The sequence below is a fragment of the Atheta coriaria genome, unplaced genomic scaffold (genome assembly GCF_025399875.1).
Source record: "Atheta coriaria isolate IRGN ID8LTWV9N9 unplaced genomic scaffold, Caltech_Dcor_3.1 hic_scaffold_64_pilon, whole genome shotgun sequence".
NCBI classification, from domain to species: domain Eukaryota; kingdom Metazoa; phylum Arthropoda; class Insecta; order Coleoptera; family Staphylinidae; genus Dalotia; species Dalotia coriaria.
In genome coordinates, this window is record NW_027045506.1 from 26,478 (window position 1) to 52,138 (window position 25,661).

The following is a 25,661-nucleotide window of genomic DNA, read 5'->3' on the forward strand; positions in this document are numbered from 1 at the left end:
AACATCAAGCCACAAAATATAATTTCCGATTTTTATCTCATCTGTAAACTCGATTAGAAACTCGTAAAATTAAAAGCCGAGTGGTTTACAAGTCTCCAGCGCGCAGAGTGCAGTTGTGCTTGCTGTGTGGCACTAAACCGCAAACAATAAATTAATTAATTACAACGAATTACAATGTGTGCAAAGTGCGTTCGCCGCGTGCAAGCACTTGCGGCGAGCAAACTGCATTCGGCGACAATGAAAATCGTCGCGCATTTTAGCATAATGTAACATTATAGACATTCTTATTGGTCGCATCAAATTTTAAAATGTCGTTACCATAGAAACTTGTTGATCAAACAATTTTTGTTTTCAGATATCGTCGTGGTGCAAAAATTTCATTTCCAAAACAAGCAGTAAAACATTCATTATGAGACAAGTGCAGTACCCTTATCAGTTAGTTTATAGTGATTGCGCTGTTTTAATACAGCTGTTTCGCAATCGTGGTTTACTGTTATAATACACACTTTATGCGCATTGTGCATCCCGAACGAAGCACGTAGAGCTATCGATGTCGGTGTCGAATTGCATTCACACAATAGGCGTTAAAATTGCGTGCGGCGGTGGGCGGCCGCCGCGCGTAATCAACTCCGTGGTGCGATCTCGTCCTCCGCCGCCACCACCCACCCTTCCGCCGCACAACTCGCGATCGGCGATCGCATTCACAGCGTCGCTGCCGTTTAGTCCGCTACCGACGAGGTGGGTGTCCGCATCGCCGCATCGAGTGTGACCAGTTTCTATAGCAACCGTGAGGAATCGCGCCGTCAAAACATTCGGCGGCGGTGGCGGCGGCGAACATGCTAGTCAAGTGCGCTCAAATTGGATAAAAGCCTACGAAAAGTCGAATATTGACGCGCACAAAAACTTCAAACACGGTGTTTTTTTACACTCAACAACGAGGAGATCTAAAAGTAAGTAGAGAAAAATAAAAACTTAAAACGTTGCGAGTAAACTGAGTGAGTGACCATCGCGGGTGTTAAAGCGATGCGTCAATATTTACTATTCGAGCAACCACTTGAGACTTGACCATCGAACATCATCAGTTTGAAGTACTCGCAGCGCTAATTGAAAATATCCCAACTTTTCAACTTTTTCAACCATCATTTCGCACTTTGTGCGCGATCTCCTTCGACACAGCATCAATCCCGTGGAGTGTAATAAACCAAAGAACGAAAAAAAAAACAACACAAAAACAAAAGAAGTGCGCCATCCGACAAATTCGCTCCCATAGGAAATTAACGCGTTTCTAGCGTTGGTTTTCGCTTCGTTAGCTTAGAAAAACTTAAGCAAACGCAGCGTTTTTTGGCACGACTGTGGCGCGGTGTGCGCGCATAATGAAATCATTACTATTTGCGTGTGGCGAGCCGATAAATTTGCGCAATCTGCACGTGTATTTTTAGTCAACTTTGCGCGGCACCAGACACTAAAATACGTTTTTCCGCAAACACAAAAATTACATGCGAGATTTTGTTACGATTTTGTTATCATCGCGTAAAACGTAAACCTGCGGCCTGACATCCGCTGTTCATTCATAAAATTTCCGTATTTTCATCAAGTTTAGATGAATGAATAAATTTCGCAGCAAGTGTCCCATTTTTTAGGCGATTGTGGGACATAAAATGCGGTTAACGCGACACACGAATGATTAATCGTGCAAACAATGAGCGTAAAATTCATATAAACAAACGCGAAACAAATATTACAATCAGTTCGCTTCGCGACCATCTTTTGCATAATACAATTAAGCGTCATTTTGAAAGTAATTTTGATATTGTGACTCAATTATTACAACTATCAGTGCAAAAAAGAGCTACATACTCTTTGTCTACCATAGAATCATGTAGCTTATTCCAATTTTCTTAATAGCTGTTAGGTTTCTTGTTATTTAACGATAAAGTAGACCAGACGTTGAGCCAATAGTGAACCACTTTTTTTTATGTACCTAATAATCATCACAATTTTTCATCAGTCTACAAGTTTCAAGTAATACTTAAATGCTACAGGGCTTATAATGTTGTTAACTAATTTAAGAACTAGATAATTATCAAAATTTCGCAGCACTTACACAAGCGTCATAACTATAACACAATATTTATGAATTAACTTGAATAAAAAAATATAAAATAAATCAAAATAAAATGAAATCAATGAAAGTACTTCTGGAAAAATGATTACTTATTATTATATTTACTTTATTTTATTTGTGATCGTACTGTGGGGTATGTTGTATTTTCGACATATTTCCCTAATATTTGCACCTTTACTTATTTCGTCAATTGCTTTAAACGCATCTTCCTCTTTTTAGTTAAAAAAAAAAACATTCTTTTTGGCAGCATTTTGTATACAAAAATGTGGGTGGTCAATTACAGGAATAAACTCTTGGTACAGATATTACCAGTAGTAAACCACTGGCCTACAACTGGAACATTGTGAATAATGGTATTCTTTTTGTTATAATATTTTATTGCAGCATTATGTAAACCTACATGTAAGAGAAAAAATAAAAAAATATATCAAAAAGCTAAATCACCAATTGTAGACCAAATGGTATATTACTGGAAAAGCATTCAATTCGAGTTCCAGTAGTTTACCAATGGCAATTATTGATTTAAATTAGCATTTTCAGATTAAATAAAACCTAATATTAATGCTTCACAATGCCTAGTACGCAATTAATTAGAAAAGCGGTTACAGAAATTGATATAAACAAAGATTTATACTGATTTAAGAAAACTTTCCGTCGACGTGTCGCTTATTAGAATGGCCGCTCGAAACGAAGTGCACGATTGTCGTTACGAATTTTGCTTTAAAAACTGATGTGGATGGCGTGTTTGTCGGTTTTTTTCACGACTATATGATTCATAGAAGTACGACAGTTCTATCAAATATTAAAAAAGTGGCGGAAAGTTCGACAGAACGTTAATATTTTAATGTAAAAGTAGAAATGGTGCACTACTGGTGCCTGGTGCGGCACTGGTGCACCCACCCTAAATATCCTCACTAATTCTGTCTTATTTCTGATTTTATAGATATTAAAAATGCTAATTATGTATTTTACCGCCATCTCAATTTGAATTATACGAGTATAACTATAAATATGACTAAATTTTAATACAAACTTTCATCCCTTATTTTGCATCCTGGAAGTTATATTTTTACGATTTAAAATAGCTTATTTTCTTTTCCTTGGCCAAACATATCTCTATACCAAAATTTATCAAAATTAGTTGAGTGGTATTTGTGTGAAAGCGACACAAACAAACACACACAAACATCTTTGAAGCGCCAGTTTTTCCAAGGTTTTGAGATACAGAAAGCCGCACTTTAAACACGGACGGTCAAGGCCGTGACTAAAGTACTTTAGTCATGGTCATGGCCACTTTCGCCGCATTTTCGTGACTCAAAACCGTGAAAAAAAAACAACACTTTGAACGTGGAAATAAAAAAAAACAGATTTTAACATTAAAAAAGACGAAATCATTGGAGTATTTCTTTAAAACAAATATTTTTAGAAAATTTACGTATTTTGTATATAATGCAGTTATTGATATTGCGTTAAACCTTTCACACTTTTAGATAACCGTGTTTGCAAACGAGAATTGAATGTTTTCCCCCCTGCCCTAGATTGCAAACGATTGCGCTACGGCATTCTCTTATCAGTCAGCTGATAACACACGTTTATCACCTTGCTATACTCCTACTCGAGCAAAACACATTACACGCCAACTCGCATTGTGAGCGCTTACGCTCAATTTTTATTTCAATCCCCATCGATAAGATTATTGCACTCAGCGCGCGCACAACATCTGACTAATCTTTGCGATTCTCATAATTACAGGCGCCGTGCTTGCTCATTATCAACCAGAGTGCACCAAGGTATGCGGCAGCAGCCATGACACGCCCGAAATCGGTATCAACGCTCAAAGTAATCATCGCAATCATATTAATCAATGTGTTTGATTGCGTCGACTGCATATTGAATAATCAAGACACGCTGGACATCACCAACGATCGCAACTTCAACTGCCATTGGACTGGTGGTAGTGATCCGAAACTAACATGTGATTGTCTAACTGACAAAGAGGTATGACTTGAAATCAATATAAATTATTTAATAAGAAACTAATTATTTCAAATATTTGCTAGGAGTTTGTTATTAAACATAACTCAATCCCCGTCTATGATGTAGCAATGATTAAAATAACCAACTGCGGTAAAATCACAATCGGTGCAAACGCATTCGCCGAAATGCGCAGTCTACGCTCAATCACGCTGGAGAACATCAAATCAATCGTTCTCGAAGCCGACAGCATCTCCTGGCTGGGATCAGTTCGCAATCGAGAAAACCTCATCGACTGGGATCCCAGCGTGCCATCCATACGTGTCTACCTAATTTCCAGCAATATTGACCTGATCGCCAACAATGCCATCCACGGCCGCATCAACTTGCTCGAAATAATCAACTGCGACATCCAACACATGTCATCATTCGCAGTGAGCAGGCTACAACAAATGCTTAACATCCGCATCACTGGTTCAACCTTCCATCAATTGGAAACGCAAAGTTTCAAAAGGTTTACCACCGAAAACCTTCTCATCACCAACACCGCATTCGCAACAATCCCCAGTCGCGCATTCTACGAACTCACCGTACGGGATCAATTCCTGTTGGATAATATTACCGTCTATGACACATTGAAACCCTCTGGCTTTACAATCACAAACCCATATAATTTTCAAATGCTCAACAGTCACATCAACGCGATCGCTGGTAGTGGATTCAAAGTAGCAACGCGTGGACCCGTGGTGATCCAGAACAATCGATTCCACAACACAGCCAACAGCGCATTCCGAAGTATCTCGCTCAATAAGGAAGACCCCAACGAGTACGAGACAATTAAGTTCGAACGAAATATCTTCGATCAACTTAGCAAGGATGCGCTAGTTGTGGATAAAGACTCATTCCGGCCGGTATTCGTCAATCTGCAATTGACTGAAAAGTGTGAATGCGGCAATCTGGAGCGGTATTTTCGACACGATGAAAACACGCTGGAATTGAGCTGTATGTCAGAACGGGACTCCGACGAATGGGTTTCGGTCGATCACTTCCAAAGCACGCGGTGCGGAATGTTGGATACGAAAAGCGGCACGGCATATATCATCGCCGGCGTGTGCGCCATTGTGGTGGTCATTGTTGGGAGCATCGTAGGTTTTTACTTTATACGATTGCATCGGAGTAAAAGTTATGATAAAAACTCCACCGACAAGAACGGTAAGGTGAGTATGATCGTACCGGATGGGCGGACGTATCGCGAAACCGAATTGTGCGTGATTGTCGAACGCGCCGACCTGCTCACCACCGACTTATAATTACTAAATAACCACTGATGATTTGTTCACATCATGACTGCTTGTGTTCGTAGCAAGTTGGTATTATTTCTGTGATATTAATTTATGTTATCTAATTGTAGCCCTACCAAATGAATAAAATTATGTTCCTATTTAAATATGCACTTACCCAAACGGCATCATTCCGTCCATCGCTTGCATGACTGTGGGTGGAGCAGCAAGGGCCAAACCTTTGGATAGAAGACTTCCATGTGCGGCTAATGTCTGCGCAGCAACTGATTCGGCCATTTCAACATCAGTATCACAATCATCCCCTGTCATAAAATATATAACCCAATATAACCTAACATTTTCTTTAACATAACCTTAAACAACTTACGTGATAAACCAATCACAGGCAATTGCAGTTCTTTTTTGATTAAACTAGCCGCGCACATTCCCCCGAGGAAAGAAACTTCCGCTTCGAGTTGTTTCAGGCCGGCGAAACAAGTTTGAATGTTTGATCCGGGCGGCGGCCACTCATAACCAACCACCAAGCATTTGAATCCGTACGCACTTGCTTTCTCATCTTTCAGATAATCCGACGCAGTCTCCAGAGAGAAGAGAACTTCGTGTCCCGGTAGAATGATGGAGTTTTGCGGCCACTGGCTGCTGTCAAAAATCATCACCATCATTATATATGCCTATTACTCTCATCAATTACTTACTAGTTTCTAAACTTGTGAACCACCGGCCAATACGGCAACGGAGGCGTGTCCTCATCCTCGGAAGTGGCGCACCCTGGTAGACAAGGTATGTACAACTGCAGCATATCTTCCGGTTGGGCCATCGCACATTGCGGATCAAACTCAACCGACATCCATTTTACGGACTCGGGAAATTTGACTCGATAATTACAAACGGTAGCAGGTTTATACGGATGGTCGGACTGCACCCATGTGTAGTGTTGACTCGTGGTGTTTGTCAAATCAAGATCGAATTGTGTACCGGCGAGAAGATTCAGAGCCCCAACATGTGGAAGTAATTCTTGGATAAACCCAAGAATTTTGACAGCGCTCTAAATTTACAAATTGCAAAAATATAAAATTTATTTCTATGTAATGTGATATATTCCTTACCCTTGGATCAGATGTTGCCAATGGACTAATATAAGCCATAACCAAAGGCAGTAAAGTGCGCACAACTTCAGATCCGGATAAAATTTCAGCTGCAGGTGCCTCATCTGCTCTATCCCTGGCAAGAGCAAACAGTTTACAAGCATTTTGGACAATTGCTTGTGTCATGTTCAATGCACCCTTTCTAGCTTGATGTTCCAACTTGGTCGATGATGTCCGCGCACATTCCACCGGATTACTATAATACAGAATCATCGGAATCTGTCCACGCGTGAGTGTGGTCCCGTTGAAACTCAGCGAACAAGTTGAGAAAGTAAACGTCGTATTATCCGTACCCTTGACAGAGGTTAAACCACCATCGCCATTATTGGTACGCCCGCCATGATTCCTCAACCGTATCGCATACTTCATATTCTCTTTGATTGCAATTGCTCGTTCGAATTTAATATCAGTCATATCCGGCGCAAAATCCTCCGGGCCAAATGAACCACGTGTGATTTCCAAACTATTCCAACGTTGCGTATGCGCATGCCCCTCATTCGCACTCACCAAACTCTGATCCTCCAACAACTCCAATTCGTATTCATAATGACCAATCCCACCATAGACAGTCACACCCACAATGGAAATACCAGGTCTGTCAACTTGGAAACAAATCGCATCCGGAGACCCATTCCCCGTATTCCATGTCCTCGATTGATTCGTACGAGTGAATCTCGATGGTGTCATATGCATCATTCGACCGCATCCACTCTGCCAGTCTTCTTCAGTAGCGCTGCATTGATGAACCAACTCAGCAATTACTCTGGTCATCAAATGACAGCAATATCGGGTGAGTGACGGTAGCGTGGTGATCTTTTCACGACGCAAAGCTTTATATACCGGTTCAGTGATTAAATTTAAAAGAGCGTCGAGGACTTCTCGCCAAGACCAAGTAAATCCGGATGATAAAGATTCCATCTGACTGCGGTAACTCATTTGTTCCACCAGGATCGGGTAGTAATGCGAATCGGAGCCGCTCATCATTGGCAGACCGGTATTATCAGACGGACTCAACCCGCGATGTAATGAATCTGATAGAAGAGTACTGCCTAAAAGAGGGAATGTTGTTCGAAGACGTACGGTTGGTCCACAAAGCGCGCAGAGGACGGCGCTGAGAAGTCTCTGATTGTTTGAAGGTGTAATTGACTCGGTTTTACTCTCATTGTCAATCTCCGCGAGCAAATCACACAGACTTGTCCATTTTAGGTATGCAGTGGGGTAAAATGCATGAAAACACGCAACGAATGTCGCATGACACTCTTCCAGAATACTAGAAATCATCTTTGCGTATAACGCGCCTACTTTCGGCTTTGCCTTACTGGATTTCTTATTCATCGGCACACTATCCGATAAAATTTGCTTCAGCAACACTCGCACATCGCCGACGCTCTCAGCCAAATGCACATTTTCCAAAGGAATCTTTCGATTGATTTGATTCGGATAAATCTCATTCGTATAGGTTCTGATTAATCTCAAACTTGACCTTGAGATGTACACCAGTCTATCCAATTCTAAAGCTGTGTACATATGAGAACCATTGTGTTCAGCAACACCCATCTTGAAAGTATTCCAAGACCATTGCAGTAGCGACAACAAACTCTGGAAGCACTCCTTGGTAACACACCTGGAGAAATCTTTGGATAGAATGTGAATCGGTTCTGTTACATCAACCTGTCGCGGTGGGCTTTGATTCTCTGGTGTTATGACCTTGTATAATAACTGAGGGACTTGCCCAGCGTTGACATCCGTACCGTTGTTAGACTTTTTCGAAGATTTGAAATAAAACACGACTTGATCTTCGGTCGTCACCATCGTTTGACCGGACGATCCACAATCACTACTCGGCCCTGAGATTCGACACCACGCTGCATACCATCTATGAGCTTGCAGATGAACAGGTTCTTCAAACAGCATAGGATACTTCATCCTTGGACCACATTCATAAGGTATTTCTTCGGTTTCCGCAAGTAAATCACCATCACCTTCCTGCTCACCACCATCAGGACCTATATCCAAGAGTTTCAACTTTCCCGTGTATTCCCCACGCCCACCAAACAATCCAAATCCTCCCAAGAGTATATCAGTATCCGCCATGAATCGGATTGCTTCGATGCTATGCCCAGAGTAACCCCATCCACCCCCATGACTTTCAAACCGGTTAACTGCTTGGAAATCTTCACGGCTGTATTGCTTACCGGATACTAACGTTCTCTCCTCAGTTTCTTCCTTAATGGCGGACATTTGTAGATCATGTGCAATTGTTAGCGTATCCAAACAGCAGAGAAGATTAATCGACGCTTGCAATCTGCTGATATGACAATTAGATACAAAGGGTAGCGCTAGTTCAGGGTTTAAAATCGTAGACAAGTTGAAATTGTCCGAAGGGGGTTCTTCATGATTCAATGGAGTCATAGAGTGAACATCTGTGAGTAGTTTGTAGTCTGTTTCAATGCTGTTGGAACTTTTCACGCGTATTTCCGATGATATTATGTTATAATAGGAAATCTCATGGTTTACCGGATTGTAACACCAAAGCACGTTGTAAATCGGGTCGAGACAAACACTCTTATTGTAGAAATCAGATTGTTCTTTACCTTTAAACGAATTGCAATTGCCATCACGTTTGTTGATCACCAAACATTTGAAGTTGGAAGTGTTCTCGACTTGATTTGGTATCAACACTAGAAACAAACGAACAAGTTAATTTACGTCGGCCATTTTGTTGGTATACTTACTAATGCAATTCTTGTTTGCGGTGACTGTTGACTTGGACAAACTGACTGTATTAATTAAACTCTCATCAATCTTCAAAAAAGTTTGATCTCCCGACGCTCCTACCCACGTGGCTCTTCTTCCATGCCTAGGCCCAACATTTGGTATAGCGCCTGGGATGGAATACCACGGCGTGCGCGGGTTTTGATACTTGGCGGAACTTTGCCCCGGTTGGTCCTGAGGCGAACAGGACGGTGGCACTCGGCCTAACTGTCCCTTTTGATAATTCCCGAACGTAAACACTTCACCTTTAGATGTCAAAATGGCAGTGTGATTGCTCCCAGCCGCGATGTGTACAGCACTACAAGGTAATTTCACTAGTTGCACGTTGCCTTTCGCTAAGATATCTCCGCAACCAAGCTGTCCGTACTGGTTCGAACCAAAACTATAAACCTGTCCGTTTTGTAACAATAAAACACTATGATGCAATCCACACGCAATCTGAACAACCGGACTGTCCACTGGTAGAGATATTTTACCAGGTGGTAAACAAGCAATGCGAGCTGTTTCACGCTCGACATCGGAACCACCTCCGCCACCTGGTTGTTCTTTCACTAACTGCATTCCCTGACGAAGCGAAGCACTCGGACGATGCGTCGGCGTAGGTAGAGTATTCAGAGACCTTGTCGATTTCATCTTTAAAGATTGCTTACTTGATCCGGCCATTGATTTGCGACTGCGGGCCTTTTTCTCGTCCAAACGACGTTGCAATTGTTCTTGCAATTTGGCGCCTTGACGCGGTTGGACTAGTTCTTTGACTTTATCACGAAAAATTAAATCCAGACGCATCATACCTGCTAAATTGATAGCTCCATTCGGTTCTAAAATGGTTAACTCTGAGTTGTCTACGTTTTCTTGCGCGCATATTCTGCAAACACCGCAGATTGCACAACCGGAATCACCTTCACCACAACCACACTCTCTGGAAACAAAATAAATCAACATTTAGTTACATATTACAAGTTTTACACATGATGTGTACTCACTGGCCTGGATTTCGATCCGGTCTAATCGAAGATAAGCAACTTATGGAGTAACCTGTACATTCTCTGCATGCAGTGCAAACCATGCACATGTCATGCAACCAGGAATGCATGCCGGGTGGACACATTGCCTGATTGCCACCCTCGTTTGCACCGCCGGCATTATTCGCGTCTGATCCGCCAGCTTGATTCTCAATTTCTTCCACGGCACGATTAATCTCCTCCTCGTCGCAGGCTTCCTGATCTTCATGACTACCGCAGGTATCCATTGCTACTATAGCAGGCACAGCATCTTCTTTGGCTGGCGGAACAAAATCTCTGCCACATTGATACTTGTTATTAATCCCAAAAGAGAACACCTGACCTTTGCTAGTCAAAGCAATCGCGTGCGCTTTACCCAGCGCAACTTGAATAACAAATTCCCCTTTCAAGTTATTGACCAAACCAGTGGCGCCATCTGCATATGTCGTATCCTTGCCGAACATAAACAATTCGCCATCACGGTTTATCAACGCCGTTGTGCCATTGTTACACGCAGCATAAACCATTTGTTGTCCGTCAACTTTAATCATTTTCTTAGGTTTAACCGGCTTGGGTTGTCGACGGACTTTACACATATCACCATCTTCCCCTCGGCGTGCCGTTCCCGCGAAAAACACACTTCCGTCTTCGGTGAGAATAATCGCGTGGAGGCCATCATGTCCAACGCAAACTTGCGTGACTTTTGGAGCTTTCGTTAGTGTTAACTCGGTCCATTTGCTTGTCCTCAAACCGGCCTGTTTAATACCCAATGACGCCGCTTTGCCACTGTAGAGAACTTTTCCGTTTCCGGTTTTAATCAAACCAAACTCTTTCCCCGCGCATATGGTAGCGACTTCTTCGTCTTTGCCTGGATTTACAGTGGTGCACTGGACGTCATCCTCGTAGGGTGCTACGCCCAACGCGTCCACACATTTACGAGCGAGTTTTAAGGGTAGTTCGGTTACCAATGCCGCAGGGATCGTTGAATGGTTCAACATTCGCACCACAAAACCATCCTGTGATTAATATTAATAACACGATAAAATAAAACAATTATTTAAAAAATTTGTAGAGTCTTACATCTTTTGCTGGTGATATTGTGCCTAAATGTTCACCATCCGAGAAAACAACGCTCGCCATCGCATCACGAGTGTGTAAAGGCACAGAACCACTTATTAAAAGGTTTTGTTTCTCCACAGTGAGAAATTCTATACCACGTCGGCCTGATAACTTCATGTACAAGTTGCCCTAGAAAAATGTATATGTGACAAACTTATGGTACAGAAAATGGCGGCCATTTGCACTTACGGATGAATACAGTAAAAATCCTTTATCATTCGGATAGAAATCCGGTTTCCAGATATAGACATGACCTTTGAGCGTCCCACCGTAACCAGAACCAATTTTGAAGAGTCCTTTTGAAGTGAAGAGATATAAATACTGCCCGTCGCAGGTTAGTGACTTCACCGTAAGCACAATATTTTGAATTTCAACTGGCATTCTAATTTGAAATGTCTCAATCAGCGATTTGTGTGGTACACCATGAGTTATCCACTCGGGTCGCACCACTTTTCCGAGCAATACACCATGCACACTTCTCTGCAGAGATGTTAAAACCATTGGCATCTAAAAAAGTTAAGATAATAATAACATAACCTAACTTATATGTTCGTATGTATGCAATATACGTACTTGAATATTTTGTTGTGCTAATGCTCTCGGACACATCAGTAGCGCCGCCGTGGCCGCCAAATACTTGCCAGTATCACCCCTAACAACAACCAGTGATAACAGACATGCGCATGCAATGGCTGTAAGATGGCTGCCATCATTCGGATATGTACTTTCCGGTCCATGCAGCGTCGCCAAATCCAATAATAAATCAAACAAGGGGTCAATCACATCGCTCGGCTCGCATTTGAGTCCTTCCGGTTGTTGTCCTTGCAATACATCCAGCAACGCCATTAACGCCTTCGTGCATAACTTCGGATGTGAATTTCGACTCTCTTTGATTAATTCAAACACCGATCGCAAGCCTAGGCCAACGATCTTGGAGACTTTCAACGGCACATACGTGCTGCTTTGCGTATTATCCTCGGTTTCGCTATCGCCTTCGCTTGGATCCAACAAGGGAGTACTGCCACTGCTTTGCAGGTACTCGTGGTTTGCATGCCGGATCCATCGGTCGAGTACCGTGATGCGGATGCTGGCGAACATCGCGAAATGCGATGCGTTTCCGGGCAGTTCCATCTCTAGGGGGCTGTAGTACTCGGTTTCGAGGAGTTCTAACTTCGAGCGTAGTTTTGATTGCGCTTTGGTGGACTTTTTCTTTAGTTTGCTCCATTCTTGACGCCTATGAAATTACAATGTTTTAAATTAATTATTAGAAAGTAGTACGATGGTTACTATTTCAACATAAATTTAAAATAATTTAATTCTTTGTGAAATCTGATTGGATAAATAAGTAGTTTCCTACTAAGGCAATAAAATAAAAACCGATGTGATCATGCGCATATTCATATGCAACATTTAGAAAACATATGGCGCATGCGCGTCACGCGTTAATTTAAGAAATGTGCGTTTTTGGCGGCACAGTTATATCTTAATTATCATTAAATTAAAACAGAATTATGTATTTAAAAAATTCGTTTCAGTCAGTTATAGCCTACAGTCAATAAAAATAAATTAATTCTATTTCTTGACTTAATTTCGTTACCTTTGATTATCTGGATGAAGACGAAATAACTCGTGAAAACACTTCTCGAACTGTTCCGGTTCGGGAAGCATGTTCATCGTGTCTTTAAAATAAACCATTGTGAGATTGAACGACAGTCACTACATTTCTGGCATTTTTTGCACCTTGATATGTGTATATAAATACAACAACCGTGGGGGATGATTCACATCGTTCACCCCATTCACCCTCGTTCGCAGCGCACTGAAATCGATATCCCGCATGCATGCGTGCGAAATACGATCAAACCAAAGCGAAACAAGAAAGAAAATTGCACCGATTCACGTCTTTCACTTAATAAAGAGCATTATTACGGCGGACACGGTAACGCTTTCTTATTTAATCGCGCTCAGCGCACGGAAACAACAGCTGACTGCTGCCAGTGCAAGAGAGCTTTTAGAACGAAGGCGCGAGTGGCGCAAACGCAAATTCTGTGGATTCGGGTCGTTCGGCATCTGTTCACGACTTCATAACGCATGCGTCAAAGCTTGGCAAAAGCTCACATTACGTTCTGCAGCTTTTCGTATCATATTATTAATATATTGGCTTTAATATACTAAATTATAAAATGTATGATGTGTTATTTAAAAATTACCAACGATTTGTTTAACGGATATTTACAGGTTAATAAACATTTCAATTTGAAATTGAATGAAACTGGTAGTGTAAAAGGAGCTTTAGCAGTTGCAGCGCCCTCAGTATTAGCTGCACAAAAGTAAAGTGCATACAACTTTCAAAATAACCTGAAGCAGGAAGATTAAAAATAACTCTCGCTTAATGTGCTTGAATTGAAAGCACATTATTAATAAAACGAAAAGCAGCGTTGGCGTGGTTTTACATTGTGGGCGTTGCTTACTGTGACTATACAAAATGGCCGTATTTTATAATTAAAACAGTTGACTTTTGCAGTTCGCAACACGAAAAGAAAATTACATAAATAATAAAACTCCTTTTGCGTCCTGTTCACAAATATAGATTATGTATTACTATATTAATCTAAAACTATAATATTTTTCTTTTATATACGATTTCTTATATATAGATTTCTAAGAAATTACTACTACTAATTAAATTATTACTACATGCTAATACCAATTCTTATAAACTTACGCAATATTTTATTCATTTCATAAAATGAATGTCATTGATGGTTTGTTCTATAAGAATATATGTGCTATTTGTTGCGTTTTTAATTATAGAAAATGAAAAAAGTAATGCGTGAAATTATGCGTAAAAACAACACTTCTTCAAAGAATGAACAGAGACTGAATTCTAAAACAAATATATTACTAAAATAAACTTTTAAGTCGTTAATTGTACAAACAAAAATACATAAATCAATTGTCTGCAACAATAGATAATAAACGCCATTAATAACCTTAACCAATAGTAGACATTCTACAGGTAAACATGATAGGCGTGGTGTAAAACACACTCACCTGTTAGTGGCTAAATATTCTAGTTCTTCCAGTTCTTCATATTTCCATTAAACTTGGCAGTAATAGTTATTCCTTTCTACGTAAGATGGCGCCCTACTCCAAGATAAGCTATTTTTAGAATATACTGGCTAGTGTGACTGTCCACCACTAGGTAACACTAGCGATTATAAAATTTTGGTGATTCAACGATGGTTGAGATAAATAAATTTTATCTACCTTAATTGATAAGAAAACAATTAATACTACGCTTATAGCCACAATTATAGCTTAGCACAATTGTCTATTCCGCACGTAATGCTGGTGTTTGGCAGTCACGCGTATCGAGATTGTTGTGAGTTATAATTAATGTGAACTTTAAAAAAAATGGACGAAGAGAGTGTTTCCGCGCGATTTACTTTCGAGGAATCATTCGAAGAAAAGGCGGATCAACATAACCCTTCTCCAAGATGGAGTTTGGATTATCTAAGGGTATGTAAAAATTTATTGAGTATTTATAAAGAATAACAACAGATAGTTACAATATTAGTTGGAATAATAAATATTCACTTTTTATTAGTTACTCGCATATATAACCCAAGATATTGTGCAGAATTTTGGATTTTGTCATATGTTACCATGAAAGTCTCAAAGTTTAGGGAGTTATTAAATTCAAATATGTACCTAATTCACAGCAATATGAAATCATATTCATACAAGATTACAAGAATACAAAATATAGCTAGATCAGTTCTTTTGCAATCAATATATAGTTATGTTAGTTACAAATAGGTTATGAATAGTAGGTATACTTTCAACTGTCAGTGTCAGCTGTGCTGCGAATATATGCAACCATTGCAATCATTTTAATAGTGTATATTTCAGAGTACACTTTACACTGCTATCAGTAGCAACACCCAATTATCTCAAAAAAATGCTTTTCCTTAAATTTTGCAATCTTAATCTATCTAAGTACTTGAATTCAATTGTGAACACGCGTTTTTCTAGTTAACATCATATCAATTCTAGAAATAATCTCTAATTGATTTTGTATTAATTTACATATTTTAGAATCAGTTTGTACTATTTGAAGAGTTGTACAAGAAATACATTCGTCGCCTACAATATGGTTACTTTTCACTTTTTCTCATCTTGCAATTTTTACTAAGCACATCGTATTCCCTGGTCATATACTTTGAAAACGTAAGTATAGTTGCCTACAACATATACTCATCAAATAAAAAATTATGTCTAACCAAATTTATCCTTGAATACAATTTTAGTACGACCATGTTTTAGAAGACATCACACCTGATATATACTGCTATGGCATCACAGCAGTGATACCACTTATAGCCATCTTTTTCATTGAAGAAACAAAGATAGTTATTGCTTCTTTTGTCGCGTATGTAGGAATCTACGCACTGGATACCTTCCTACCGCTGTATCATTACCTGCAATATGATGAAAATATGCGAACACCTTTTACCACTCATTTAATTATTGCGTGCTATATATTTTTTGCGTTTGAGGAAATGATGACAGCAATTATAACCGGAGCAATAGTGACCGTGACACACCTGACGATTTGTGGAACCATTACGTTTCGAGACTTTGAAACCGGCGCACTTATGCGCAAACTAGCGATCGAATTGCTTTATTTCGGTTGCATTAACGCAATGGGATGTTACTTTCGCTACATGAATGAAATTATGAATAGAAGGAGTTTCTTGGTGAAGAAGGATCAGACGATTGAGAAGATTCAACTCAAAGGCCAGCAGGAACAGCAGCGGAATTTGTTGGAAGCTATTCTGCCACTGGCTTTATATGAGAAGGAGCCGAATGACCCTAAGAAAACAAAGTTGAGTTTTCTGCAGGAACACATGAATGGCACAATTACCAAACCATTTGAGTAAGTTATTTATGTATAAGAAAGTAACACGGTAATTATTAAAATATAAGAAATTGAGGTTTAAAGAGTGATAAATAAGGGATGAAATTGATAGTAGAATAATTCAATCAGAGGCGGCGATAAGTGCAATTCTCATTTTATTAAAATAAAATAGTGAATTTACCTACATAATATCTAGCTTTTGCCCGCGACTTCGTCTTGGTAGTGTTTAATAAAAATGTAATTCGTTTTTACTCTCTTGTTCTAGACATAGTATGTGTCAATTCTATCAATAAGATTCGCAATTTTATTTTAAAGAAATTAATTATATAAAGAATTGCTAATAATGCACTTTAGCACGCCATCTCGGATTCAACTATTTAACTATAACTATGATTGAATCTCAATGCCAACTTGTATCCTATAGAAAAGGGTCTTTAGGGTTTTCCCGGCAATTATTCGAATTTTGCTCGCCGTAAAAGCCATCATTGGACATTAACGAACATTTAAAAAAAGAATTGGCCAAATTGGTCAAGGCGTTATTGAGTTATGCGCTTTCCAACACATTTTGCGATTCATTTTTATATTATAGTTGTATAAAAATTGATTGAGGAGTTTTTGCCAGAAACCGTAACAAACAAACTGATATTTACATTTATAATATTTCCCAGAATAATTGATTTTAATTTTAATCTTTGTTCATAGGAACATGAAGAAGATTATTAAGCCCCATAAGAACGTAACAATTCTATACGCGGACATCGTGAATTACACAGCAATGACAACGCAAATCACTCCCGCTTCTCAATTTGTACAAGTCCTAGACGATTTATTTGGTGGTTTCGACGAAGATTCAGAAGTAAGTATTATCGAAGCTTCCAATACTCCACTACTAACTTTATCATCTTTTAATTGTAGAAGTTGCACGTGATGCGAATTAAATTCTTAGGTGATTGTTACTATTGCGTGTCTGGTTTAGAACCCGAGCGGAATTCCGACCACGCTAACGCGTGTGTGCAACTTGGATTGAAAATGATCAAACGAATTAAAGTCGTCGCAAAAGGTTACAATATTGATCTCAACATGCGAATTGGTATCCATACTGGCAACATCTACTCAACTCTCATCGGACGCACCAAATGGCAGTTTGAGATTTGGTCGAAAGACGTTGAACTGGCCAACACGATGGAAAGCACTGGTTTCACTGGCAAAATTCACATCACACAGGCAACGATGGACGAGTTGATGAGGCGCAAAGCATTGGTGGCGCTTGATCCATCACTTGGCACTGCTGGTCCCATGAAACACATAGAGAAGAAAGATTCAACTGACTCAACTGATTCCACTGACGTTTATTTTGTTTATAAAACAAATGCAATTGAATTTCATAAGAAATTAGCGTCGAGCACAACGATGACTTACGTTATAACACCCGAAGAGGTATGAAAGCATTAGATACAACGTTTTGATATTAAAAATGATAATAAATTTGTTATTTAGATGACGGACGTCACAGACGTTTATGATTGTGCGATTGCTTACGATATTAAAAGCACATGTACAAGTTCACGATCATCGCGAATCAAATCAAGTCGATTTAATAAAAATGTCAGCATTGATACTCGACCGCTGATAGAAGAGCAAAATACCAAGAAACCAAAAAAAGAACCACGTAAAGATAGTGAGCGACGATCCGGGCAGGTCACTAGTATGGAAGAATTCAGCAAGTATGAAGAGACTACGGATGATACAATCAAGGAAGAAATTAAAAAGATGCCACTAACTAAATATCAGTTAGTATTTTCATATTTGTTGCCGCTGGTATAAGATTCTAACCTTAAAAATAAATTTTGAAGGTTAGAATATAATCTGGCAAAATAGGCAATTAGTTATAATATATAACTTGTAATTTACAAACATTACACATGATTATTGATTAATTTCAGACAATGGTTCAAAGAAGAGCAAATCAATCCGTTATTTTTGGTGTTTAAAAACTGCCAGACTGAGCGCAGCTATATATTACAGGATGATCCACTGTATAAATATTACATAGTCAGTGTTTTACTGGTTCTACTTTGCTTTATTGTAATTCGTTTTCTTGCGCTACCGGAATGGCATTATACAACGCTGCTTAGCATTTTCACCGCATTGGCGCTGTCGCTTCTTGCACCTATATTATTGCTACCTCGGCGCACACACCATGGCCCGATTAACGAAGAAGCTGACAATTTGGAAATTGGTGACACACTTCCCCGTACATATTATAAAATTTCCAACGTGTTTGCTAAGAGTACTCTGCTTAGAATCACAGTGTATGGGGTTTTAAGTGCGATTTTCATTGCCTGCTTTGTCATTGAATTGATACACTGCGACTACCATAACTTTAAATTATTGGAAGATCCACATCGAACTATTACAATGGAGGAGAATGAAAAATGCCTACAACCATGGGTAAGATTATTTTATTTCTATTTTATAACTAGCTGTTGAATATGACTTAGTTATAGAAGTCTATAATATAAAAATGAATCACAAAATATGTTGGTAAGCGCATAACTCAACAACGCCTACACCCATCTGGCCAATTCTTTTTTTTTAATGTTTGTTAAAGTCCAAGGATGGTTTTTACGGCGAGAAAAATTCTAATAATTGCCGGGAAAACCCTAAAGACAGCCCTTTTCTATAGGATAAAAGTTGGTATTGAGATTCAATCATAGTTATAGTTAAATAGTTGAATCCGAGATGGCGCGCTGAAGTGCATTATTAGCAATTCTTTATATAATTAATTTCTTTAAAATAAAATTGTGAATCTTATTGATAGAATTGCCTCATACTATGTCTAGGACAAGAGAGCAAAAACGAATTACATTGTTATTAAACACTACCGGGACGAAGTCGCGGGTAAAAGCTAGTTTTTAATAAAAAAAACAATTTTTATTCCTTATTTTCACGCTGTAAGTGCAATTTTTGCGACAAAAAGTAAAGTTTATTTTCCTTGCTATATATAAAAATTTTAAAAAAACTCACATTCGCTTTTTTGCTTCCAGAATATCACGGAAATAATCAATTTAATATTGATTATGAGCTTTCTCTTTCTCAACATACACATGTGGATCAAATTCCTCTATGGAACAATTGTCACTGCCATGTACTGTTTGTGGATATGGATCTATGCCTACGATTACTTTAACAACGAACCGTCCTTCCACTACATGATGCAGCCACCCGTCGCTCACATCATCAACATTATCTTCCTCACCACAACTCTACATTGCATCGACCGTCAAGCGGATTATCTCAATCGGTTGGATTACAAATGGCATTTGCAATTAATTCAAGACAAGGCGTCATCGGTGGAAGCGCGCAAAGAAATACTGCATTTGTTGGAAAATGTGATGCCTTATGATGTAGCGCGTAAGTATTTGAAGCGCAAAGGCGATAAAAATAGGCAGAAATTATACTACGAACGCTATGAGACAGTTGCAGTCATGTTTGCAACTGTTATCGATTCAAACCCTCTGCCGGATGACGAAGAGAAACTATACATGGTTATAATGAATCAGATAATATCAGATTTTGACCGTATACTTCTATCTGATAAGTATAAGGGTAAAATAGAGAAGATTAAGTTGGCAAATTTAAAGACATACGTTGCGTGTTCTGGATTGGCGCCCGGTAAGAAATTATGGACGGAGAAATCTGAGGAAGCTGCTGAGTTTGGTGTGCGTTCACGCAAACGTATGGCATCTGATACAAACTTGATTGATTTGGCGGATTTTGCAGCGGACATTTTGAAATCGGTCAAGGAACATAATAAAGAAATGGCGCGAAATTACTCGCTGAGAATCGGTTAGCAATTTACATAAATAAATTAATGATTAAATAAATTAATCAATTATCTTTTTAGGAATCTGCGATGGAAGGCTCACAGCTGGTGTTGTGGGCACTAATAAACCACATTATGACATTTGGGGTGATTGTGTTAATCTTGCATCACGCATGGATTCATGCGGTGAACCCGGAAAGATTCAAGTCGCTGAGAGTACCGAAATGGTGTTTAGGCGTAATAACATAAGCTGCACGTTTAACAAGTATCAAGATGTCAAAGGAAAAGGCATGTTAAACACATATTTTCTGGATCTGGATATGAACGGTGATATTATTAGGACTACTATATTTGATGAGGAAGATTAGATATAGAATCATGTGAAGTAGGTAGAATATTGATTTATCATTATGTAAAAGACAAAGAAGTTGCTATACGCGTACCACATAACCTCAGTTTATATGTTTTTATAGAAATCAAGAGGAATTTTAACAATTATTATGAATTACAACTATTTATTAGCTATAAAAGTTGCTGTTAAATATAAATTTTTAATTATTTATTGATAAATAATTGTGATATTAAAGTTTTTCCAAAATTAAGCAAAAGTACGAATTGGATAACTGGTTGCGTACGTACGTACATATCAGATGTAACATCATATTTTTTTTTAAAGGTAAAAAGGTTAATTGAACTCTGCGAAATAATACGATTCCAGTAATAATTATTGATTAACTAGCAAGATTTACCTATATTTAATTTACTGTAAATACATCTTGGCAAATGAAATTTTTGTTTGAATGTTGTGTTTACAACAAAAATTGCAGGTAACTGTAATTTTCCTAATAATATTCAGCCTGACATGATAAATTACTCTTCTCCACCGCTATTTTTATGCTCTGTTTTATGACAGTTCACGCAACATGGAAATTCCGCTCACTATGAAAACGTGTCCAACAAGTGAGCGATTTGTTCGAGCGACGCGATAATCTACTCTCTGTGTGCGACTACTTAAAATCAGCGCTGGCAAATTATCGCGCCGGGCTGCTCTCGGAATGGCTGTCAGCGTGCGCGCTAGAGTGCCGTCGTCAACAGCTCGTAACTCGCATCCAGCAGGAGCACGAATCCCGAACAGCGACTCCTTTTCGTGTTCGGCTCAATTACTCACTATTTATAACCGCGCCTTCCATTTAGCAGCACCCGCACGCCGCTGGATCAAAAAACATTCACATCGCATTCATCGCGCCGGCTAAGTTATGCCCCATTATCGCCGCTCATTTTTACAAATTCCAAACATATTTCGGCCCATATTTTTCCCGCTGATTATACACACGCGCATAATATTTCTAATCTCGGCTGAAATCGTGCTGGAAACATGAATATTCTCTACTTGAGTTACCTCGCGGTGTACGTTTCGCCTTTGTACGCAATAATTAAGATGTCGATATCGCATTGTTTATTCTTAAACGTGAAATTAATGCTGTGGTCGATTACGCATGTTATCGCATCCAGTTTCCATAATGTCACACGCTATATATACTCCCATTTGCGGTCATGTAACCGCTGCGAATCCGTTAAGTCACATCATGAGGCGCACAAATTCGGAAATAATACGGAAATCAATGCAATCATCCTTCCTTCCGAATCCAGCGTGTAATATTCATTCATAGCCATCAAATATATTTTTGAATGAAAATGATATCATAACAAAAACCACAAATTCCTATTTATAAAAATGTGATTCCTAGAATGCGGAAAAATTTACATTGTACCGATTTAGGTGAATCACAGCGTTTGTTTTACGTCGATTACGGATTACGTCGTGAATTTTTGAAACGTGAGTTCAAGTGGGTCTTGCTTTTGGAGTGGTTTTTAAGATTTATGCGGCGAATACTTACCTCGTCGGGGCGCACACTTGGAAAACTTGAAATTTTACGATAATGACGGCGCAGGTCGAGCTGAGCAAAGTGTGCAGCAACTTAAAAAACTTGAGCAAGCAATTTGAAAAACGACTGTTTATTGATTTAGACTTAACCTAAGCTCTAAGACTTAACTTAATCATACACAACAAACTTATATCGAGTAATAATAATCATAATCGTTGAAATTACATCTAATTGATCTCGAACTTCAAATTTTTTGGTAACACTAGTTGTATTTTTTGGTAAAACTCTAATATTAATCATAAGTAATTAATAAATACGTAATAGTATGTACAAAATGGTCGAGTATTCGATTTCCTATTGCATATATTTGACTTGATGCTCATAGAAGTTGTTGGTCGTTGTCGGCGGTGACGGCAACGACGACGGCGCTGATGAAGATGGCGGCGGCGGTGACAAGTACGGCTTCCTGTCACAGTGCAACGACTGTCCCGTACGCATCACTATGAAAACAAAAGAGTAAACGTGCAATTAACTCCACGGTAATGTCTGCCCACCCAATTTGACACGTGTGCGTCAAAAATGTCAAATGTCACGTCAAGTCTAGGGTTACAACTGCAACAAGGCGCCAGAAACAATTTCACTTACGTTCAGAGCCAGCGTTCGACGGTAGACCGTACTGGAAGTTGTACGTTTGAAAATCAACGACGGATGATGGCGGACCTGAAGATGGTGGAGGTGGTGTGATACCATCTTGATGGTGCTCCTGGATCGGACTCATCGGTGCCTTCATATAAGCGGTAGACAGAGAAGAATCCGGATAGGTAGGTAGTAGACCTTGCGGCGGCGGTGCCCAATCACGATCGCACTGTTGATACACCTGATAGTCATAGGTGCTCAGGTGTGACGCGGTCACAGCCGACACCTGAGTTGGAGGCGTGTTGTACACACAAGCATTGTAATCCTGTGAAGGTACGACCCCCGCCGGGTCATAACCACTCGGTTGACCACTGACCACACAACCCACTTGATTGAAATAACCCGGATTGTATTGTGGCTTCATCGCTTGACATTTACGCCGAAAACCACGCGGTCTCCGTCGGAAGGAGCCTTCTTCAAACATGACTTCACTCGCTGGGTCAATCGTCCAGTAATGACCCTTACCAGGACGACCTAACCCTTTAGGTAACTTGATGAAACACTCATTCAACGAGAGATTATGTCTTACTGAATTCTTCCATCCCTGGTAGGAGCCTCTGAAGAACGCAAAGCGTTGTTGTAGAAAGTTGTAGATTTCGCTCAGCGTCAATCGTTTGCTTGGCGAATTCTGTATCGCCATCACAATCAACGCAATGTAACTATAAGGGGGTTTCTCTTGTCGTCGCATGCCTGCTTTCTTCTCCGATGATGGTTTGCAATCATCCACAGCGGTACTCTCGGGGATATTGTCGTCCATTTGTGGGGAGGCATGATGTTGCTGTTGTTGCTGCACTTGACTCTGTTGATCGGTTGACAAAATGACTGAATGTTGATGCAGATGCAGGTGATGCAACGTCTGCTGAATGTTGATGCTCTGATGCAGGACGGGCTGCAACTGGCTGGCACCGCTGACCTCAGTCAACTGCTGATCCTTCATCATAATGCGCGCGATGGTGATGTAAATATATGTATATGCAGATTGTGTTTTTACGCCGTAAACATTTACGCGATTCCAAACACGAGTTTTCTTCCAGTGACTTTTCGTATTGCTCGCGCAAACATTTGATACGCCTATCCCGGCGCGGAGAACGCACAAATATTATGTATATTGTATACAAAAGTTTTATATACAAACAATTCGGATGGCGGCTGCGGCGCGGCACAGCACAATTTACACGATTCAAGTACAAGTCGCCGCGGCGGTGGTGCGCGTCCGTTCGGATTGGTTTTATTCGTCTTTTGTGCGACCGATGGAGATTTGGTGGAAAAAATTTCAAAAGTTGAAGATAAGTGGAGTTAATGTTGACGCAAAGTCGCTACCGATCGTACTGAGAGTGGCGCGCACGAGCAAAGTTGATTCCGCGTCGTCGCGTCTCTTCCCTCGGAGGCGACGCGTTTTGCTGTTTCTTTTGGCTGAGCAGCGGCGCGCCGCGTGCATGTGCGCTCTCGGCGAGTTAATGAGCTGAGGAGAGTGGGAATTGGGATGATTTCCATACGCACTCCTCTTCTGTCTCAGCGCCAACCACACCGTAATGCACTCCATTCATCACCAATTCAACTAATCAGCACGAATTTTATTGCTAAATCATCAACAACGTCAAAAATACATCCTAAGTCACTCGATTCAAAATGCTACTCAACTTATACCAACGTCAGCTTATTTATGACCAGCTGAAAACTTTAACGCAATTAACTTTAGATGAGTAAGCTTTAAAAGACCAAAATGAACATAATTTGTTAATTAGAAGTTTTAATCTTAAACTGATGCCATGAGTCAGCGTTGTTTGGCGAACGTGATGCTCAACGCCTCTTACAACAAGAGGCGGGACTGGGAGTTGCTCGTCAGCATCGTTTAAGCGTGACGCGCATGCGCACTTTGTAAACTCTTAAAATCAACTCAATTTACACACCGCGAAAAAGTTAAATGCCAACCAAGTTTTATGCTGATATTTTTTATGCGTGTGCAATTAAAGTGACCTAAGTCATGCTTTTTATATAAATTGTGAAATTATCGCTTAATATCGGTGTAAACGTATTTACGTGAAAAGGTTTCCAAGTTGTGCTTCTGCTCAATGTACAATCTAAATTTATATCCGATTAAAGTCTGGCGAGCGGCACGGCGAAAGCCATAAAGGTATTTTTTCCAGCGCGTGCAGTGTTTACGCGATCAGCGGGGGATGGTTCTCGCTCACGGGCCGGCAAAGGTGTTGAAGCATGCGGGCCGACGTTTTCCAGACGGAAATTCTTGCCACGATTGCGTTTTTTTTCACAGCATTCATATTTCTAATTTTAGTGCGCGCAACATTTTGCCAACATTGCCTCACTGGCCAGCAGCTTGCGAAATAATAAAAACGCGCGCAATGACATCAAAAACTTGGTACGAGGTATACAATGTGTTTTTGGGAGCGAAGTGTGTCTCTAGTCATCTCGCGACGCAACAATTCCAGTCACATGTGAATACCACGCCGTACGCTGCCGGCCGCCGCCGCCGAACGTTTTGTTTACGTTTACATAGTTTATAGTTTATACAATTGTGCTGGCGTCACATTTCCAAGCGAGCCCCACGAATCTTGCTCTCTCTTCTCTCTGCTTCGCGAGAGCGTGTGCGGAGCGCATAAAAAATGTTACAACTTTGTTTATAATTAAAGCCGTTTTTGTGCGTAATTAAGCTGGGAGAGCGTCGTTGCGTCGTTTCGTCGTCGCTGAATATCGACTTACGAACGATGTGGGCATTACGCAAGGTATAGAGAAATACTGAGGACGTTTAGGTGAAAATTGAAATATTTATCTTATCGCATGATGAAAAATTTGCTTGTTGCTGAATTTCAGGCTTGATTCATCGCTAAAAGTCGAATAAATCACGCGGGCCGGATGCGAATTTCGAATTTG

At 39.9% G+C, this 25,661-nt stretch overlaps 4 protein-coding genes across 5 annotated transcripts in view; 2 read left to right on the plus strand and 2 right to left on the minus strand.

Moving 5' to 3' along the window:
* The window catches only part of hiw (MYC binding protein highwire), a 32,835-nt gene extending 19,390 nt beyond the window's left edge, over positions 1-13,445 (minus strand). Inside the window, exons 1-10 of one of the 2 annotated variants that reach the window (XM_065316519.1) lie at positions 13,038-13,445; positions 12,014-12,674; positions 11,630-11,947; positions 11,402-11,569; positions 10,304-11,337; positions 9,281-10,239; positions 6,507-9,226; positions 6,096-6,445; positions 5,768-6,036; positions 5,558-5,702 (exon numbers count right to left, since the gene is read on the minus strand). In XM_065316519.1, the coding sequence (XP_065172591.1) occupies positions 5,558-5,702; positions 5,768-6,036; positions 6,096-6,445; positions 6,507-9,226; positions 9,281-10,239; positions 10,304-11,337; positions 11,402-11,569; positions 11,630-11,947; positions 12,014-12,674; positions 13,038-13,135 (6,722 nt within the window). In that variant the 5' untranslated portion in view covers positions 13,136-13,445. Of the gene's footprint in view, positions 1-5,557; positions 5,703-5,767; positions 6,040-6,095; positions 6,446-6,506; positions 9,227-9,280; positions 10,240-10,303; positions 11,338-11,401; positions 11,570-11,629; positions 11,948-12,013; positions 12,675-13,037 lie in introns of both variants that reach the window. The other variant, XM_065316518.1, reaches the window with a different exon arrangement.
* LOC135802900 (uncharacterized) lies at positions 702-5,546 on the plus strand. The gene is made up of 3 exons (XM_065316521.1): positions 702-950; positions 3,878-4,123; positions 4,186-5,546. Exons 2-3 carry the CDS (start codon positions 3,932-3,934, stop codon positions 5,407-5,409), a joined length of 1,416 nt encoding a protein of 471 aa, XP_065172593.1. The 5' UTR covers positions 702-950; positions 3,878-3,931; the 3' UTR covers positions 5,410-5,546.
* Positions 13,446-14,753: 1,308 nt separating the features above from the next.
* On the plus strand, positions 14,754-20,979 carry ACXD (Adenylyl cyclase X D). Its single transcript, XM_065316507.1, has 9 exons — positions 14,754-14,962; positions 15,542-15,673; positions 15,754-16,382; positions 17,067-17,220; positions 17,280-17,801; positions 17,862-18,154; positions 18,308-18,815; positions 19,412-20,213; positions 20,272-20,979. Exons 1-9 carry the CDS (start codon positions 14,858-14,860, stop codon positions 20,556-20,558), a joined length of 3,432 nt encoding a protein of 1,143 aa, XP_065172579.1. The 5' UTR covers positions 14,754-14,857; the 3' UTR covers positions 20,559-20,979.
* A 1,211-nt stretch (positions 20,980-22,190) lies between these two features.
* LOC135802869 (forkhead box protein D1-like) lies at positions 22,191-24,079 on the minus strand. The gene is made up of 2 exons (XM_065316491.1): positions 22,722-24,079; positions 22,191-22,576 (listed from the first exon to the last, which is right to left on the minus strand). The coding sequence occupies exons 1-2, from the start codon at positions 23,710-23,712 to the stop codon at positions 22,431-22,433; spliced, it is 1,137 nt and encodes a 378-aa protein (XP_065172563.1). The 5' UTR covers positions 23,713-24,079; the 3' UTR covers positions 22,191-22,430.
* Positions 24,080-25,661: the final 1,582 nt, after the last annotated feature.

Excerpts from the sequence above, each read along its gene's own strand:
- LOC135802869 (XM_065316491.1), bottom strand. The coding sequence starts at position 23,712 with ATGATGAAGGATCAGCAGTTGACTGAGGTCAGCGGTGCCAGCCAGTTG. Across the intron at positions 22,577-22,721 it reads GTCGAACGCTGGCTCTGAAC|TGATGCGTACGGGACAGTCG; the intron begins GTAAGTGAAATT and ends TTGTTTTCATAG.
- LOC135802900 (XM_065316521.1), top strand. The coding sequence starts at position 3,932 with ATGACACGCCCGAAATCGGTATCAACGCTCAAAGTAATCATCGCAATC. Across the intron at positions 4,124-4,185 it reads ATTGTCTAACTGACAAAGAG|GAGTTTGTTATTAAACATAA; the intron begins GTATGACTTGAA and ends AATATTTGCTAG.
- ACXD (XM_065316507.1), top strand. The coding sequence starts at position 14,858 with ATGGACGAAGAGAGTGTTTCCGCGCGATTTACTTTCGAGGAATCATTC. Across the intron at positions 17,221-17,279 it reads GTTTCGACGAAGATTCAGAA|AAGTTGCACGTGATGCGAAT; the intron begins GTAAGTATTATC and ends TTTTAATTGTAG. Across the intron at positions 20,214-20,271 it reads AAATTACTCGCTGAGAATCG|GAATCTGCGATGGAAGGCTC; the intron begins GTTAGCAATTTA and ends TTATCTTTTTAG.